The sequence below is a fragment of the Dermacentor variabilis genome, chromosome 2 (genome assembly GCF_050947875.1).
Source record: "Dermacentor variabilis isolate Ectoservices chromosome 2, ASM5094787v1, whole genome shotgun sequence".
In the NCBI taxonomy this organism is placed as follows: Eukaryota; Metazoa; Arthropoda; class Arachnida; order Ixodida; family Ixodidae; genus Dermacentor; species Dermacentor variabilis.
This window is the reverse complement of record NC_134569.1, coordinates 148,192,510-148,212,593: the sequence shown is the minus strand read 5'-3', so window position 1 is coordinate 148,212,593 and position 20,084 is coordinate 148,192,510. Positions and strand designations below refer to the sequence as shown.

At 42.4% G+C, this 20,084-nt stretch overlaps 1 protein-coding gene and 1 non-coding gene across 5 annotated transcripts in view; one reads left to right on the top strand and one right to left on the bottom strand.

The window, feature by feature from the left end:
* Ziz (dedicator of cytokinesis protein Ziz) overlaps positions 1-20,084 on the top strand; it is a 196,935-nt gene that overhangs the window by 87,773 nt on the left and 89,078 nt on the right. For all 4 annotated transcript variants that reach the window (XM_075682221.1, XM_075682222.1, XM_075682219.1 and 1 more), the window contains exons 5-19: positions 679-777; positions 2,960-3,091; positions 6,019-6,208; positions 6,927-7,012; positions 7,241-7,324; positions 7,778-7,927; positions 9,551-9,787; positions 10,888-11,093; positions 11,985-12,107; positions 13,203-13,288; positions 14,310-14,503; positions 15,906-15,971; positions 16,405-16,497; positions 17,358-17,515; positions 19,217-19,304. In XM_075682221.1, the coding sequence (XP_075538336.1) occupies positions 679-777; positions 2,960-3,091; positions 6,019-6,208; positions 6,927-7,012; positions 7,241-7,324; positions 7,778-7,927; positions 9,551-9,787; positions 10,888-11,093; positions 11,985-12,107; positions 13,203-13,288; positions 14,310-14,503; positions 15,906-15,971; positions 16,405-16,497; positions 17,358-17,515; positions 19,217-19,304 (1,992 nt within the window). The remainder of the gene's footprint in view (positions 1-678; positions 778-2,959; positions 3,092-6,018; positions 6,209-6,926; positions 7,013-7,240; positions 7,325-7,777; positions 7,928-9,550; positions 9,788-10,887; positions 11,094-11,984; positions 12,108-13,202; positions 13,289-14,309; positions 14,504-15,905; positions 15,972-16,404; positions 16,498-17,357; positions 17,516-19,216; positions 19,305-20,084) is intronic.
* Positions 14,322-14,408, bottom strand: LOC142573484 (Z6 small nucleolar RNA). The gene has a single exon (XR_012826338.1). It is a non-coding gene; the product is annotated as a Z6 small nucleolar RNA (small nucleolar RNA).

Genomic DNA, 20,084 nt, shown 5'->3' with positions numbered 1-20,084 from the left:
TATTTTACAAAACGTTTGTTGATAACCTCTCTGAGATACATGTTAGCATTTTCGTATTTCTTTTTATACTGCCGTTCTGTGCATAATTCTCTAATGGCTTTTCGTAAATTGAAAAAAAAAAAAAATTGTCCATACTGTTTTAGTTAGTGGTCATGCCATACTTGCTGTCGCAGTCTCTTCATCTGAGCGGTTAACTTTAAATGTGTTTGTAGTTCTACAGCTGACTTTAAATAATTCAGCCTTGTCAGGACATGCTGTGGCCTTATGCTATAGGCAATGTTAAAATACAGTTTTGAAATTTGAAGCAAAATAAATATCTTCCAGTTCAAATGCCTTTTCATAATGACCTGTGCCTGCGCGCAGAGGTGGGAAATGTAGCAGTGAAGAAATCAAGTGAGTGGTGTTTAATTGAAATGAATTTCTCTACTAATTTTGCATTCAAGGAATTGTTCTGCAAGTTCCACTGTGTTTTGAAGCTTTAGCTCAGTTTTCCATGATTGTACTGATGTTGTTGATGGCTCAAAAGTTTGTGAAAGAAGCACACTTAAAAGATTTTGGTTTGGTATGTGCATGAGCAGGTACAGTTGTCGCTTCAGCTCCAACAGCAGAGAGTCTGTGCATGCCATTTTATGTTATGTGTAGGCTTTTGTTGATGCTCAACCCATTTATTTTCTCCAGGAGAGCAATCTCAAGGGTGACTCTGAGGTCATCAAGGAAGGCTACATACTCAAGGGGCCAGAATCCGGCACCGACAGCTTCATTAGCTTGGCAACAAAGGTAAATGTGTTTGCAGTCACCAATAGAAGGGCAGTTGACTTGCCTACATCTAGGCGTGTAGGGACCAATGTTAGCTGTATGCACTATCGGAAACAGTAATTATCTGAAACTGAATAATATGGCATCCAAAACAGAATTATGTGTTCTATTATATCCATATGCATGATGCTTCCTAAGTATTGATGCTTCCTAATTGAAATTAGCTAATAATAGTTATAAATGATCAATAAGCAGTAAATTTATTCACAAAAAGAAGAGTTGCAAAGCAAAAGCGTTTGCCTGGCTTGAAGAACCGAAGATGTGTGCACATCTGGGATATCAGAGCTATCTATGCATGACTGGGTTCCTTGTGTCTGCCAACGTACAGACTAGCCTGAGGAAGAAAGTTCACAACATTTTGACTGCTGCTCGTGCCTTCTGTATGCTCCTGCTTAGTATGCTTTTGCCTTACTACTCACGCTTTCTGAAGCCGAAGACTTCTACTAGCTAAATGGACCAGGAGCTCTTATTTCAATTAGATGACTTAAAAATTTGTTGTGAACTAGAAGGATATTCAGGTTTTTAATTAAGGGAAATGATACATCCACCCAGTCGTACCAATTGCTACAAAGGAAACCCACACGGGTTCCTCAAACGAAAAGCCTCGCAATTGAAGAAAAATTCGTCCTGTTCTGTGACCAGGACGAATTTTTCTTCAACTGCGAGGCTTTTCTTTCGAGGAACCTATATGGGTTTTCTTTGTAGCAATTGCTAAGATTGGGTGGATGTCTCATGTCCCTTAATTAAATACTTCTCGCCGCCTTGCGAGTTTCCGCAGAACTATTATGCCGATATTCAAGTTTCTTTCAATAAAAATAAATTTGAGTTAAGTATTAGCGTTTGAGTTGGCTGCAAGTAATCTGTATTGAATTCTGTTTCAAACAATAATACACAAGCGACAAAGGTGCTTTTGTGCACGTTTATTGTTCCTAAATACTGTTCTCTTATTTAGTCCATAGTGCCACAAATTACCTCTGTCATCGCTTATAGCGTCAGTACCTGTGCATTATTGTAACATGCCTATTAGTGTACTAGTGTAAGCAAAATATATTGCTAATATTTCTGGTCCTCAGTGCAGCAACTGAGGCTTGCTTGCATTATGCAGCTTAATAATGCGAAAGCATTATATGCCCCATTATACGAAAATCCAGCATTGTAGTCGGTGGCGTGGCTGAATGATAGTACCAAAAATGGCCACAGGCAAAGACTAAAGACTTGTAAAAAAATAGTCGGAATCACGTCAAATTTCTCAGTGAGGTTCCTGTAAACAAAGCAAGCAAATGACTTTGAAAAGAATATTAGGTGAATTTCAGTCTGTGAGGGAATCGAACCTGGGGCTCCGAGGTGCAATACGAGCACACTTCCCCAACAGCTCCATGGTTCTGATTGACTAAATGTGTGTCTAGTGGATGCGTCATTGCCCACATCACGTCGCAGCCATCTGGCTGACTAAACGTGTGGCCTAGTGTATGTGTCGTTGTGCACATGATGGTGCATCCAATGGGTAGGAGGGGGTGCCACATCATGAGTGTATAATATGAGTGTATAAAATAAAAAGCGTTAATGTCCATTTGAATGCCACTGAGCGGTCCTTCAAATTATGAACTTCTGGAATGAGTGTATAAAATTAGTGTATAAAATAAAAAGTGTTAATGTCCAGTTGAATGCCACTGAGCGGTCCTTCGAATTATGAACTTCTGGCGGGCAAGCGAGCGCGTCGAGACGCATGGCGCGCTTTCATTTGGCCTTAACGAGGCGCAGTTAAAATGCAAGTGAGAGCTTGCATAGACAAGAAATGTGCAGAAAAAAACATTTCACCAAAAGAGCTGTAATGCTTTTGCATTCCCGCACGTAAGCAGTCTTAGATGTGTTTGCCAAATTTTTTATGTACTGAACACAGTGTCTGTTGGTGAATTTGTGTTTGAAAGCTGGTATTACTTTATGGCACCGTAGTTCCTTACCCATTATACATTCAGGCATGAGTGCTTGAGTTTAGCACACTGTAAAGTCTGTGTTCTCTGTTGAAGTTATAATTCTCTGGTAACCTCTCGACATATATTTTCTGCTCTGTTGCTGTTCTGACTTGCATAATGTTATGATTACACAATACTCATTATATGTTCTCTACAATTTGTTCCTCTAGTCATTCAAAAGAAGATACATGACACTAACACGAGGAGTGGATGGCAGCCACTCGCTCGAGTTCTACAAGGATGACAAAAAGACGGAATCGAAAGGCACCATCTGCATGGACTTCTGTAGCAAAGTGGTCAGGGTAAGTCACGGAAATGCATCATATATGTTAGAGCACCCTGTTTGCAAAATTCAGTTGTTAGCACTATTAGGATTGTTCTTTGGTAAGAAATGTGGTGTTGTGTGCGTGGTTAGGCTATCCCGAAAGAACTTTGGAGCTTTCTCACTTTTGTGGGAAAGAATTCGAGGTGATAGCAGTATTACTTATAATGTATGTTTATTCCTCAAACTCTTGTCACCGTTCAGCACTTGCCTACATGTGCTGCTTTTGCTACGCACAGCAACATGGCCACTGCTGCATGGTGCCAAGCATGCTTGTGTGTGTATAGCCCATTGGTCTTATAAGGGCATCACACAGTCTTTCATGTGCAGCCCTTATTCTCAATATTCTTCATACTTTAGTATATGTCAGTTCTGCCAATGCAATGACTATCTGTATTAAAGGGCCCATAGCAAATTTTGGTTATACGCTGGAAGTTATTCTAGGGAGCGTTCTGCCGCAAGAAATTTTCAAATCGGCTTAATAATAGCCGAGATAGAAATATTTAGTGCTGTGAATCCATGATTTTAGCAGGCGGGCTCCACTGCCACGCTCTCTCCACTCGCCTCGTCTAGCCTTCGCAAGCGAAATTCCCTCCCTGCGTTCTCCCATACCAGACCTCGAGGATCGCTTGACGCATACGTCATTTCATTTTTCATTTCATTTCACTTCATTTTTTTGCTCCTCGTTCTTTTTTTCCCTGTGCTACGCATTTCCGCTGACCGCTCCACGCGTGAGCTGTTGTCTCATTTGCGCAGTGCACAATTTTGTACGCTGTGCACAAGGACACATGACTAACAGTATAACTCAGTGCTACACAAATACTGAGGCAGAACAAGTGGATCGCAGAGGGTGATTACATGCTGGAATATGGTAAAAAAATGGCATAGTTTCGATACCTGCGCGCGTGACTGTACAAGCAGACGAAACAGAAGTACATCGCTATTGCTTTGGTGCGAAGTAAAACAAAAAAAACATGCAGGCCTTCCGTTTGTGTGTTTTATTATTTATCTAAACCTCAATTCGTCAATTCAAGCAACAGATCACACAAATAAGAGATGTTGCCTTGAATAATTCTCGAAGTCACGTGTCACCACGAGCTACGTCACACTGCGGACACAATTACGTAGGTGTAGGAGCCCGACTACGTCACCGTCTCTCTCCGGGTGGATTCGCCGCGAGTGAAGAAGGAAACGGCGTTTGGATTGAAATTTCAGCCCTTTCCACGGCACGTAGCGATGTCATTCTTTGCAAACACGATTGTTGGCGTGCATTGTATGCTCTGCGCTTGTTAGCTCAAAATGGCCAGACCTGGTGAGGGGCCCTTTAAGGAAAGGAGGTACTCTGGAAGGTTGGCAGCTGCACTTGCTCTTCTTGTTCTCTCTGTTTCCTTCACTCATGTTTTTTTTTTTCTTAAGGACATGTAAGGAGCAACACTAAATTAGTCTAGACTGGTAAAAATGCTGTTAGTTCTGGCTGCAGTGCGAAAAGCAATTACTGCCTCCACATGCCTACACAAGAGAAGAGTGTACATAGTTGGTTTCTTCAGGTCCAAAGACAAACAAGCCTGGTGCTGTACCTAATTTTGGGGGAATTAATGAAAAAGAAGGTAGCGAATACATACAGTGGACCACAGTGTGGCACACTTTTTCTTCGTCTTTGGCACTGGCCCGTTAGAAATACTAAGGGTTAGGTAGCCATACTGTTCGGAGACAGCAAATTGGCTGTTGCTCGCCGAGTCCTTCGGCAGGGAGGCTTGCTCGAGGCTTCCACATGAATTCAAAAATTTTTTTAAGTTTGCAGTGTAGCCCACAACAGTTCTCTGTGTAACAATGAACTTGCAAGTGTTCTTTTCTTTCAGACCACATAAAATGAATCGCTGGGCCTGTTGCTCTCTGGTGTTGAAAGTGCGGCAGGCATAATTTTTTGCACCCCAGTCAAAACTGAACTAATGTAGCGCATCCAAACTTGCGCAGCAACAGCTGTAAATGCAGTGACCTTGTGGGGAAATGCGCTGATGAGACGGAGTTGGGAACAAAATATTTTCGAGAACAAGGGCATCGGATAATATTTCATCCACTCTCATTCATTGCTTCCAGGCTTGTTATCATGAGTAGCAATGAGAAATGAAAGTCTCATTAGGTGAAATCGCTTTCATTGTTGCGTGTCCTGCCCTCACCATTAGCACATCATTAGTCTTCGTCTACTCTCACTCGGCTTATCCCAAATCTTATCAAAAAGAGACTCGGTTTACCCATGATATCCTGGACTGAGGACACTGCCTGCTTAGGGCGAAAACTCTCGCCTGCTCATTTTGTTATTAAAGTTTATTACTACTGCTACTACCCACGACTGGACAAAAGTTGTTGTTCACTTGTATACCATTGTGTGTAAGGCAAAGACTTAGTCTTCACTGATGGCATGTTGTGTCTCTTGATATTTCCATTCGCTTCTTTGCCAATCTTATCAAAAAACATAACATTAATGGCCTAGCTCTTGGTATAAAAAACACTTCATAGTTCCTGTTCTTTCCTTGTGATCTTGATCTTGAGCACCGGTGTCTTTATCAGTTGCTTTCTTTAGTTGTTTGTTGAACTTAGGTGTGACTGTCACCTCCAGTTGAACTTAATATGAGAGCATGCATAACTGAGTGATTTTACTGCTGCATGGCATGAAGGCACCTTCTGTAAGACAAACCTGTTACTAAACTCGATGTGTGTGCTACATGTCGCTTCTTTTCTCATATCAGATTGAAAAAGTCATGCTGCCACGGTCAACTTGATAGTCACATTGTCGGGTCCTGTTAGTTCACAGGGGCCTGACTCGAGTGGTTCTTGCATTAATAAGTGCAGCTCGTATTACGGAGTTTTGATCGAGGCTGATTGAACGTGGACTCTGCCACTGTGCAGAATTCCAAGCGGAGCAAGCTGAGTTTTGAGCTACGCATGCAAGATGGTCACAAGTCGTGCGTGCTGGCAGCTGAGAGCGAGATCGAGATGGACGGCTGGATGGCCATGCTGGTGGCCATCACCACCAACTACCGCAACGCCCAGGAGTGCAGCAAGAAGGCTGCGGCCACCGTCGTCTCATCACCTGAAGGTCTGCTCTCCCTGTGCCCCATATATTTGCGTTCGGTGCTTTCTTGTGGAGACCGAAAGGGCTCACTTAGGTGGCATTCTGCTTCAGCAAGGTGAATGGGGATTGTTGCCTTGTGTGAAACGTCCTCCACTTTGCAGATTTTTGCCGAGCTTCTGCGAATGTAATATTTATTTGGCATGTCAGGTTGTGAAATCATTTCACTTTGCGCTGCTAAGTTCCTGGACGCCAATGTCAGTGCAACTTCACTAGCCAGGCAGTGGTCCTGCTTTCAATAATACCACCTATTAGACAACTTTTAAGTTCGTTTTTGGGTTATTAAGCTGTGGGTAGAAATTTGTCATTACATAAAGCTTCCTCCATATTCTGGATTTACATATACTAACTTATTTAGTCATCAAACATTAGGAACACTTGTAAACATGCATAAGTTATTCTCTTTGCACTTTTATTATCTTAGCAAGGTATTTTAGGCCAGTTGGTAATCTGTAGATTTTTCGCTTGGTGTTCTAGGACGACAGTTGAAACATGAAATGACAGGCACAATCATTAACTTCCAACTAAGGTTTATTAAGGGCCAAAGTATTGTGGTATTGCAGATTGTGATGAGTTACATTTACGAGAACATTGTGAACAAGTAAATGCAGCACTTCTGTATGTACCCATGTTGATAGCTTTCAGTACCAACTTTACTTAGATACTTTGTCTAAAACCTTTCCAGAAAATGTGGTAACGTCACCTTCATCACCTTATGGCTATGGAACATTGAAAAGCTTGGAGCACAGCAAGAACCCAGACTTGGTGAAGGTATTGTAGCCTTTTCTTTTCGTTCCTGATGTTTGCCCTGGACTAGTGCTGCTATGTGTAACTTTATAGAAAAGCTGTTTTACTGGTTTCGATTTCACAGAAGAGAATGTGACTAATAGATCTCACTAAAATGATTGTTTTATGTTCTACCCAAATGAAGTATATACCTATCTGTTAAAGCTATGTTTGGTGAATTGTATCTTTAGGTTGGCTATTTTTTTTTTTCAGTATGCTAAAGAAACGGACTACTCCATATCCCAAGCACGCAAACAGAATAGGCAGAACCTGTTCTCTATTTATCCAGACTTGCAGGTAAGTAGCATTTTAGGAATTGTGGTCTTGGCTAGGTGCTACTTTCTGTGATAAGTGACATCACTATTTCTTTGTGGCATTCTACAGGCATGAACTGCTAGCACTGTTTGTAAGTACTGCATAGTGTTAGCAAAGTGCTAATCAACTTACATTTCTTGTAGTCTGCAGAATGATGGGCCTACTTCAAATTGTACTGTTGCCTTTTAATTATGAAGTGCCCATTAGCATTGCGCCTCTGGTTTCATCACTTACATTCTGTTTATAGCACTTTACTTATCATAGCTTTTCTTGCCAAAGTCAATTTGTAGGATGCCGAATGCAATGGTTCGATATGCGATTGGTAACAGGTTGCTAGCCAGCTGTTACCTATGCCGCTAAAAACAATTGTCATTTGTGGCTTGCTAAGGACCTGTGTGATTGAGGTGCTTCTTTCGCTGCTGCCAATCCTTGCAGAGATCAAGCAGCTGCTTGCACATCTCTAACTACGAGCGACGTGTGGAGCCCTTCAAGGAAGAGTTCAACACTCGCATGTTCGTGAAGTGCGAAGAGGTCAAGTTCAATCTGCAGGCACCTCTGGACTGCCAGAATGGATCCCTCTGCCAGGTAAAGTATTGCTTGACAATTTCGCACCAACTGTACTGTAAAGCTTACCTTGTCGTGTAGTACAGTAGGCATTGAAAGTTTATGGGGCATAGTTTCTGCAAAACAGTTAAATTTTCGAATGGTTTGTGCCTGCACTTAGTAAGACTGTACAATGCTCGGTTGGTGACACATATTAGTAGATGCTGGGAATTCAAATGCATACCACGATGCATGATCACTTTGCAGAAGTATTAAACTTTTTCTTAGATCCCCCGCCCCATAATTTTTCACGCTGATAGTACGCCTTGGCCCAAGTGCCTGAATAGAGGGTGCATCGGCAACCTCTAAACGACGATGGTTCACAATTTGTTGCTACTGCTGTAATCTGTGTTTTCTTAAGTTTAGTCCTTGTTTTTTCTCTGCTTGTCCTCGGGTCTCTGCGCAAACTTTTTCAGCATGCAGTTCAACCAACTAGCCCAACTATCTGCTCTCCTTAGTTTAGAAAGGGCGTCCCATTGCACTCTGACTTCGGGACTGCTTTCACTTTATTAACATCCTGTGATCTTTCTAATCATCACAGTAAAGCCAATTCTGATTCTGAAAGCAGAATAGAAATTGTGGTTAGCAGACAAGTAATAACAAAGGTGTGATGCCTGTACCACTGAAGTACACTCCAAGTTCAACAGTTCAATGGTTTGCTGCACATTATTTTGAATGGTGTGAGCGAGATATACATGAGGCAATAAATTACATACACAAATGCATGTGTGCGTGTATGTGAGCCATTCTTTTGCGTGTCTCTTTCTTGCCGTTTAAAAAAATCTACAGTGAACAACACTATCTTTTGTTCAAAAACAAATTCACTTAAGTAAACTTTACTCTGCTGAAGTTTTAAAGCTATACTGAAGTTTCTTTTTCTCTTCAAATGCTTTTAAAAAAAAATTACTTATTTCATACTGTAGACTTAAGGTCTTGAAGACCGGGTTTATTTCTTTGGTTTAGTGAGGTAATATTGCTTTGTGGTCTCTATTTAACAACACTTTTGCACCACCTTTTGTGTTGGGTGAATAAGATATTTAATGGGTCATTGTGCCATTTGATCTCCCAACGCTTTGCTGGTGCCCATGTGTGGTACATTCCTTCCGTGCTCATTGAATGCTCGTAAACATCAAAGTGGGAGCAGACACGTGCCTTGAGCTTAAAGGAATAGCTCAGTTTAGAATTATTTGTTTATTTCTTTTACTTGGCATGAGAATAATAGGTGCTTGATGTCAGCATGGTATACAAAGCATGGGTATTGTCTTTGTTAGAAGTGTTTGTGCCCTTGTGTCAGGATTACAAAAATAGTCATGCGGTCTGGTAGTACCAAAAATACTTAACCGTAATACACTAACTTAATGGTGCTCTTTAGTTTCTCTTTTACTAAAAATTACATGAACCTGCAAACTTTTTCATGTGTGAGGGCCAGTGTGACAACCAATATACCACTTCCAAAGAAAGTGGTATATTGGCATTTTTCAGTGCTTTCTTTTGCCTTGCGCTCAGCCTAATGTTCTTCGAGTCATCCTCACTGACTCGGGCAATGTTAGATTTGGCTCTCTTGCTTTTGTTGTTCTAAAATTTGGCGGCTCTGGTTATATGCAGGTTGAACCCTACTTTACCACCATGGCGGTTTACGATGTCCGTCACATGCGCAAGGTGACAGAGGATTTTCGCTTCGACGTCAACAACTCGTACATGCGCAACATGCTGCCAAAGACAACGCGGAGGAAAAGTACCAGCGGCTCGGCTCCCAACGGGACCGCAGGCACTCAGCTGAACGACGCACTGCTACCTGGAATGAGCGAGCTCGGAGAGGAATGGCTAGCATTTCCACAACAGGTAATAATTATACCGTTACTTTTTCTTTTTTTTTTGACATACTCTGCTGACTTGTTTTACCAGTATTCTTGCCCAGCTACACTAGTCTTTCTACCCTTATTTTCTGTTACAGTGAGCAGTTTCTATAATTGTTTGCCATCTCCCACGATGGCTAAGTGGCTGTATAGCATTTGCTGCACAGCATGGTGTCACAACTTATAGTATAAATTCAATTTGGGATCATGACTACTGCATTCCGACAGAGGCGAAATGCAATGTTGTTTATGTGTTGTTCTTTATATGCACATTTTAGAAACCTCAGTGGTAAAAGAATTATGCAGATCCCGCACACTGTGAGAGACAATGTTATGCGAAGCATTTTCCGTGTAGCTGACAATACAGCATCATCAGGGGTTCCTGAGAGTTAACAAATGGACCAATGTGTTTGTGTTAAGCAAACAACTGTGTGTGTGATGACAGAAGCAAGATGGCAATGGCGATAGTATGACAGCGATGGCACGATGAGTGTTTTATTTCTGCTTCAGTGAAGATATAGTGCAACTTGTTCCGTTACGAACCGGTCCGATTCTGAAGGCGGCACAATGTCGCACAGCATCTTTGTAGCATTGTATGGTACGAGGAAAAGACTGAGGGATCTGGGCCAATCCCGAAGGCATTGCAGCTTAACACAGCATCTTAAAGTGTTAGCTACCATGAGGGAATAATAAAGAAAACTGGCACGCACCAGCCCGTGATGCACAGGATAGACAGGGGTATGTCTGACCACTAGTGCGTGTGCAAATGACCGCGCTTGTACACTGGGACGGGATGCACATGCCAGCCGTCTCAAAGAGCTAGTTGGCCTTGGCACAAGAGAAACGTGCGTGCAATCATGGCCTAATGGTTAGAGCAATGGGCTGCTGTGCCGGGAGTCACCACATTCAATCCCGCCATAGGGCACTTGAATTTTCTTTTCGTTGAAGAGGCTTGGAATGTTGCTAGGTGGGACCTTACCTGCCTACTGCAAAGTGCCTGGGATGGGGCAAAGAGTGCCTCGTATTAAGATTGCATTCACCTGGCTTATCATTGCTGCATTTCCCCCTCCCCCCCTCCCCCCGCAGGCCGTCTTCATGGTTCAGCGTCCGGACTCCGAGCTGTTCCTGGTGGTGCGAGTAGAGAAGGTACTGCAGGGAAGTATAGCGCAGGCCTCGGAACCTTACCTCCGGCACAGCAGTGACGGCCGCCAAGGGACCAAGGCCCAGAAGATGTTCCGCCTGTGCTGCCAGCGGCTTGACCATTTCCGCATGCCCTTTGCGTGGGCCGCCAAGTGAGCACCCATTGCTTGATAGCTTCCACATCACTTTTCTCTCGTTGAAATATCTGTTCGGGACAAGCATCTGTGGGCTGGTTTTAAAGGTGCATTAAAAGCGATTACGAAATCAAGCTAGAATGACGGACCAGGGCTACAAAATGTTTGAAGCGTCGCCTCTACGAAACACAGCTGCTCATAAAGTAAGGAATTAGCCTTAGACGTAGAACAGGATTGTTGCCGTCACTGGGAAAATGCGGCACCAGCTCCCATGATGTAGCATGACCCATTTGTAGTGGGTGAATTGTAGTCGACCACTGATTATGAAAAAAATTTTTTGCATTTTAGTGTAAAAGAAGGCCCAATTTGTCCAGTGTTGTTTTTCTACAGAACTATTCATACTGCTCTACCAGCACTATTTGTGAGAGTGTGGGGCTCTCTTTAAAAGGACTTGTGAATTAAATCAGGCTTGGCTGGACATGACCTCAAACATTCATAGTAGACAGAAAAAAAAAAAAAATTGCCAACATAGCTATCGAAGAGAACTTCACTCACTATCGCCAATATAAATGGAAAAATTGTGCTTTGGTCATGATTTTTTTGGTCCCTCTGGTCATGAATTCAGCAGCTGCTGAACTCGGGGTATACTGAAGGGCCACTCGGCCTTTCTACTGTCTTAAGGAGTCCTGCAGCTTTAGCAGTGCTGCAAACAACTTGTGAGATGGAGTACAGACTCTAGATGGGTGTTTGCCTTTACTATCCCTTCAAACGGTATTCCATGTGGTTCATGCGGTAGTGCACTGGACGCTGTTTGCACATGCGTTGCTTCAATTCCTCTTTCAGTACATATGACATGTGTCTTACTAAGTGCCTTCCATAACCATGTTCTCTTCTCTCCTCCTGCGACAGACCTCTGTTCAGCCGTCATTCCAATGAGTTGGACAAGTTCATGGAGTTTGGGCAGATCTACCGGCAGGATAGTGCCAAACTCTCCGAAGAAGACACGCTAAAGTTCCTCTGCGACCTCAAGAGGTAGGCTTCCTTTTTTCTCGTTAAAGTAACACTCACTGCAAATGAGCATTTAAGAAAGAGTGACATTTGGACATTTTGTGCATTAGTGACTGAAATGCTTAAAGCATCACTTGTACTGAGCACTCATGAATGAGAAAAATGATGCTGACATAAGAATGGTGCCACTACTGTTAAAAACGCAAAAGGCGCTTCCAATAAGTATTCATCTCCTTTTTGTCATTGGTAAACAGTCGAACAACAAAAAGATAATTGCATTGCATTTGAACATGAAAAAAAGAGAAAGCTTGGCTGACTTCATTGAATTTTGATAAAGAAGGGCTACCTTCCCCTATACTGCTCTATCAGTACTAGATTTAGAAGTGTTGTAGTTGTACGAACTTTCAACAGTGTATAAAAGGAAGGAAGATTAACTGTGACTCACTAGTGAAGCTTCGCATGCAAAGCTACATAGTGTGTCATGGTTGTCACTGTTGAGTATTGTCTACTAAAGATGGTAATCATTGTTGACTAGTACAGTCGAACCCACTTATAATGATACTGGTTTTAACAATATATCGGTTATAACAACGAGAAGCTGCTGCACCGTCAACTTGTGTGTGTTTTTCATGGTGAAATAACCTGCTTACTACAATGCCCTGATGCCACATTATCGGTTGTAACGGTTAAGTTTGGCTGCTGAGTGTCCGAGCCGAACGGTAGGGAAACTTCGAAGGTTTCATCTCTTTTTCTGATTGCCAGAATCACAGGCATGCTACATTTTTCTTATTATACAATGTAGTGTGTACATCTAGGGTGAACATTGTTTTCTACTTATGACAGGTATGCATTAGATGTGGGGGCATGTTAAAACAGGGCGAACTCTGCCAAATAAAGCAGCGTTCTTTTTTCTTTTTTCTGCTGCTAAATTTTACCCACTGGCTAATTTGATCAATTCTGTTGGTCCTTTTAAGGTCGAATTAATGGAAGTCAACTGTAATTTGTTTTCAGATGTCTTCTTGAAGATTTTATCTGCTCAATTTAGCATGCATGAAGTATCATAGTACTTACGGCATGCATTCTTCTCACTTGCTTAGGGTTTACTCTTCTTTCTTGCAGGCCGGAGAAAGTGAAACATTTCACAGTGATTCCAGGGCACATCAAGGTTTCGCTGAGGCTATTGAGACCTGATGAGACTGTTGACAGTGAGTGCTCTTTATTTCATCTTATTGTCTCCGTGAATTCGTTCCGCATTGTGATTCCATTCAGCTTTCTGCAGCTGGCTGCTGAGGCATGGTTGTGCATAGTTAACAGAAAAGTGCATTGACATTTTATTGGTTTGCTGTATTTACTTAACGGCCATGCATTCTTTTTTTCTCTTTTTTGAAATTCTTATGCTCCAATGTTGACATTTGCATTATTAATGGATACTATAATATTAGCATAAGCAGTGCCACAATGCAGCTAGTTTTGATCGCCTGAAATCCTTGTGTTCCCGCTGTTTTGCCATTCAATGCTAGTAAGGTCATTCTTGAAATAGATTGGTGTTGTACACAGTTCCAGAAAAACAAATGGGCATGGACAGGACATGTAATGAGGAGGGAAGATAACCGATGCTCATTAAGGGTTACGGACTGGATTCCAAGGGAAGGGAAGTATAGCAGGGAACGGCAGGAAGTTAGGTGGGCGGATGAGATTAAGAAGTTTGCAGGGACAACATGGCCACAATTAGTACACGACCGGGGTAGTTGGAGAAGTATGGGAGAGGCCTTTGCCCTGCAGTGGGCGTAACCAGGCTGATGATGATGATGATGGTACATAGTGCTGTCTTGCACTGCGAGGGGAAGGCCATATGGGAAGAATGATGTATGGAATGCTGCTGAATTTGTCTGCAGGCTTGAGGTGTGGTATTTTGCAACTGGTGCTAGTTTCAAAATTCTCTATCAAGTGGACAAAGTGCAGTCTGCGCTAGGCCTTCATTTCAACAACGACCAGCGCTGTCATTAGTTGGGCAAATGCGTAGTGTGCTAAACAGCAGTTGGCGATTAGAAAAATAATTTAAGGGATGATGAAGGAAGTCATTGGTAATTCTATAATTTTTCAGACTGACCTGTGTTTCAATATCCTTTTTCTCCCTTGGCGTGCAGTTCATCTAACTGCTTGACTGAGTGTAATGATGTTTTTGCCATTCTTCAAAAACAGTCCGTTTAATTCTCTTTGCCGCAGACTCCCTGACAACGTCTCTGGTTCCCGTGGTGCCATTTCCGATGCCTCCCAAGCCCAGGGAAGGCCCCACACTCGAAGTGCAGCAGTTCCCTACGGACGTAGCAGCCGACAGTCATCCATTCTTTTCTTACCTCAATCACCTGTACGTCTACCCCAAGAGCCTCAAGTACGACAGCCAGAAGGCGTTTGCCAAGGTATGTTAGTTATAGCAACATTGCTTCTTGGCCACTGGTGCTTAGTATTGTAGATGGGGCAGTAGTCTGTCTTGAATGCACCCTGAAATTATTTCTCAGAGTGATGGAAGCAAGCTTGATTTGTTATTCAGGGAATTACACCTTTAAGCAAGCTCACATAGGTATTGCGAAATGGCATGTCACAATACTCTACTGTCCAACATCTTCAATGCGTTTACATGTCATGTGCTTGCAAGTGCTTGCACCTCGGCCAGGTACATCCTGTTTGTCATCAAAAATATTTTGCTAACATTATGACTCCTGCACCATTAGCTTGTTTTAGAGCGACAGCTCTGCTGCTCCAGGTACAAACCCAGAAAACGCCCGGTTCCATAAATCTGACCTTCAAGCTCAGCCAAGGCCAAATTGGAATGCGCAGGGTGCTGACAGCGCCGAGCAGCGTCTGTGTGTTTTCCGTTAATCCCATCTCGTGTGCCATTGAGGGACGACACCTGCAGTGCTACTGGCACACTCATCACTCCAGCCTCCTGAGATGCCTTCAATTCAACGCTAACCCATGCTACTGCTTTCAGTGCTTTGTCTTCGGGTAAAACTACAAATTTTTTTTGTTACATACAGTCAGTAGCTTCAGTGGGTCCAGATTCACCGTGAAAGTTAGGTGCGTATGTGCTGTGGCGCTGATGCTCTTGACGCTCGTGCAGCAATAGATTGTTCTATCTCCCTAGCACTGCTGTGTATCGAGTCTTTCCTGCATCACGGTGCACTATGTAGTGAAGACTTAAAGGCCAAGCAAGGTTGAGGATCCACATTTAATTTCGCTGTGAACAGCAGTTCCGAGTTCCGAAATGTGCTTAGTGCATTTGTTTTTTCACATCTGCCGCTGCTTTGAGGTCAATGATGTCAGAGGCAAGCCTCTTGTAGCAGAGGCATTCCCTGAGCTGCAAAGGACTATGCACAGCAGCTGAAAGATTGGAAGTGGCTCTGGTGCGGTTGATGCGCGGTAGTGAGGAGCAAACCAGGACTGAATGTGGTCTCTTTGAAGATGCCAGGCAGAAGATAACGCTGTCGCAGAAGCTTGAAAAGAAGTGCCCGTTTTGAGGTGCTACTAGTAATGGTGTGAACATATCTGTCTGGAGGACACTGTTGGAGATTGCAGGAGTGCCTCGTAGCTTGGACAGCGGTGTTATCTTCAAGTACATGTATACAGGCATGTGGGCTTTATATTCTGCATCCCATTTGCAGGTTTCAGACTCCTGTTTGCAGTAATTATGTTAAGGGAATAAGAGTCGCTGAAGTTCCTTATATTGAGCTGTCCTTTCTAAAAGTTGCCAGCTTGCATAGTACCACCAATGTAGCATCCCTTGAAGATGTCTCCCAAAGCATCCGTTGAATTTCCGTGCAGGCAAGAAACATATCATGCTGTGTGGAGCTCAGAGACAGAGACGATGAAGGAACGAAACCACTAAAGGTGAGTCACTGACCCAGTCATACGACTTAAACCTTAACTGTTTTGTGGCAATTGTGAATGACAGCTCCACTGACCTTTCCCAGATATGGAATGTGTCCACCATAGTCTCTTGTTGAACAGGCTAACTAGGTCACTGAATTGTCCTTTTGCATGGAGAATGATCTTGCAACCATTGTCTTGTTCGTTCTAATCTGATGTCAGAGAGCAATGGTGTGCCCTGTTCTGTAGTTCTTTCAGCATTGTTTTGGGTTTATTTTGTTCCTGCAAAAGTATATCACTGTTGTATTGCTAGTGTTTTACAACTGTCCTAAGAGCTGTCTTAAGTCATACAGATATTCTTTTGCACAAATTGTGCGATTAAATCCTTCATGACCTTGTTGCATATTTTGTGGATGATTTTTTGATATTGCTGACTGCGTTTGAAAATTTTCAGTGCATCTATGGTCGACCAGGGGAGCCCCTCTTCGTCTCGCAATCATACACAGCTGTGACACATCATTGCGTCACGCCCGACTTTTATGAAGAGGTAAGGAATTCTTTTCTATCTTGAGACTGTTCGGTGCTTCACATGAAAAAAGAAAACACCACTGGACTTCGTTTTTTTTTCTTGCACTATACGACGAAGCATTACATAGTTGTGGTTCCACAAGAATAACGAACACCATCAATAAGTTTTAGATATATGCCTTAACCAGTGGGAACTGCACTTTCAGTAGTTCTATTTATATAGTATTTAATTTTAAGCGCTCAAAGTTTTATTTCTTATCTACTGCTTTCTCCTTGCCCTTACTGATTTCTTTTACATGCTGTCCAAAATTTGTTTTGTGCACTGGAATATCAGTTCGATTTGATCACGCATAAATTTCAAGTAGTTCTTTCTTTCAAGTTGATTTAGCACACTTATGCCATTACAGCTCAGTGCAGCATTTCGCACATGTTATTAATTGTAGACTGTAGAGCCGATAGCTGAAGATTACGAAACCTGGGCTGGTATAATGCGAGGATTCCTTTCTTTCACTTTTAATGGCTGACCAATCATAGGGATAATGCAGGTGGAGTGCCATGTGGACCATTGAAGCAACACGAAAAGGAATAACATTGGAATAGAATAATTCCATTATCCTGGCCCCCCCTTTACTTTTTATTGACTGAGGCTTCTAAAGCTTTGCTGTGTGTGCACAACAAGATGCAAATTTTAAGGTATGGATGTGATGTTACACATTCTGCAACTGAGATGTGCCAGTATTACAGAAAGCAAATGCAAAGAAGAGAGGCCTCTTACAGAAATATTTACAGAAAAATTAGTTGCACTGCAAGTGTTTGCCTAGCATGAATTAATATCGACTGTCTTGTAATTGCGTCATTTCTCTAAAATGTTCTCTTCAGGTGAAGGTTGTGCTCCCTCTGGAATTGCACGAGCAACACCATCTTCTGTTTACTTTCTACCATGTGAGCTGCGACATTGCCAAGGGTGCCAAACGCAAGGAGGGTCCCATTGAGAGCATTGTCGGCTACTCCTGGCTACCTCTGTTCAGCAAGGGGAGGTTGGTGCAGTCCATGCCTTTTTTGTGATCATTGGGCAAGAGAGGATACCAATAGCTATACCCTCATTTGCACCAAGAGGTTAGTTACAGCGACTTTGCTGATTGCAGTGGCCAACTCTTCTAACCAGTTGCGTGCGTATAGGCAACTATTAGACATCACTTCCTTTACCTTGCCATCTGCATCCTCTTGCCTGTGCCAAGCTCAGACGCTACAGTGGTGTGGAAGGGGCTAGAGGCTTTCTGTTCAGTACAAGCAATATCCATGTCTCTGGGCAGTAAAATCAGTTTTCCGACACAGTGTCTTCTGTGAAACTGTTCTAGGCAAAAGAAAGAAACCAAAGCTTCTTAATTGACATTCGACCCTACTCTAGTTGCTTATCTCTAAGTCAGATCTTTATGGCCACTGATGTCAGTGTTGAACAGGCAAAGCCAGCTACTTCTCATCTAAAGCATTTGTGCATCCCCAAAATTTGTGAAGAACTGTTGTAACCTCGAATGGGGGCTCCCTTTGTGCATTGAAACCCTTGAAGTGTTCTGTTCTTGGAAGTATGGCACAAGTAGACCTCAGGGCTGAGCCAACCTTTGGCAGTCTCTTTGACCTATAAAGGGACCTCGAATGTCTGTTAATTTTGCATAAACTTTGAACCCTACAGAAATGGAAAGGTAAACAGCAGTTCTTGAACCACTCAAACTATAAAAAAAAGTTTTTCTTGACAATGTCTGAAAGGGACAAGCCTTCTTTCGTTAGGCCTGTCTAAAAGCAATGTCTAAAAGCAATGTCCTCGAAGGTGAGACAGTGAGACTATGTTCCAATGTGCCAGACACTTGTTGGCCAAAGCTTCAGAACACCGCATTGCCCACTTTTGAGCTGGTGGTAATACAATTGAATCCACAGGAAGACAGATTTTCTGTGAAGCGGCTGCTTATAGCTTTTCTTAATGAAAGGAGTACTGGCATGACATTTAGCTTTTTAATTTTTTGCAGTAAACGAAGTTCTTCGACCTCGTCATACTAGAAAGGATGCTGGCAAGCTCCGGAGCATCCTAAATAACCTACTATAGTAATAGCTTTTCTGTGAACCAGTTTAAGTTTCTCTTCCCAGGAGGCATGTGTGTGATGACGTAAAATGTGGTTGGGGAGCAGAACATTGTGGCGTTTTGGCACTTGTTACGGCTAGCTTTCCTGTCTGCTAAGGCTTCACATTGGCCTGCTCAATTTGCAGCAGCATAGCAGACGACTGAGGGAGCTGAATCGAGTGCCAAAACATCGCAGTGTCTTCGTCCCGCATGACCACCTGTGTGGCAACACATACACCTTCCGAGAAAAGAAACTGGAACTGATTCATAGAGAAGCTATTCTAATAAATTATTTTGGGTGCTCCGAGGCTTGGCATTATATTTTATTTAGGGTATTGAGGTATTCATACAAAAATGTGAAAAGTTACAAATGTCATATCATTCATTAATCATTCCAATTTTACTTCAAGATGACTTTAGGTACTAGTATTGCACTATAATGTCGTTTAACGGTTTAGCATTCCCTTGCGTGCGACGCTTCTCGAATGGAGGCTATCGGTTTAGATTTAGTAGAATCTATCAAGTCATTTTAGTGTGCAGAGGTACCAAGTTAAAAGAAAGAAGAAGTGGGCGTGTGTTCAGGATGTTCCATATTTTCTTTTTATGTGTTCTTGCTTTTTGGCAGGCTAAATATCGAGGAAGACATGCTTCCAGTTGCTGCCAATTTGCCACCTGGATACCTTTCGTACAAGCCTCTTGGCCTTGGAAAAGGGGTAAGTCTTTGCTGAATAACTTTTCTCTCAGCTTTCATTTCTGCATCTGATTTCTTTGAACAATCTTTTCAGGCCTAAAAACATTCAATGATGTCACATTAGCTTTGTGTGTTAGTTGCTTCTGTACTATCACAGATTGAAGACTCTAGCTACTTGGGTTGACAGTGTATAAGCCAGTTGCAATATCCAAATAAGGTATGCAGTTGTAAAGAAAGGTAGTCATTAAAACAGCATGTGTGCATTTAACCATGAAGCTTGATCGTAAGGCAGCATTAAAAACCCACCGCTACTAGTGTTGAGGTACCCAAAGTGGAAACCAAGCTGTTGACATCTATATAATGTTCTTTTATTCCTGAAATAAACTAAATGTGCCAATGAAACAATAGTGATGCACAAGCCAGGCCCAATTTTTCTTGTCACCAACGCATCCGTAATTTGACTTGCTTTTTCTGTGACTAACAACCGTGAGCATTCTTTAGGTGCATGTAGCAGCCACAACTTTTGCAATGAATCACTAGATTTGATCTCTGTCCCGAGTTCAAGCACTCAAAGTGCTGTGTCAACCTATATTGAGGCGCAAGTTGTTTGCCCTGCATAAGCGCAATCACAGTTTAATGCAGTAAAACCCCGTTATTTCGGAGCAAAAAAAAAAAAACATGTCCGAACTTACCGAATGTCGAGTTACCAAAGTTATCAAGAAAACAATAAACAAATGCTTACTACGTCAACATTCATTTATTTATTTTATGAGCAAATTCTGTTTCTATTTTGCACAAAAGC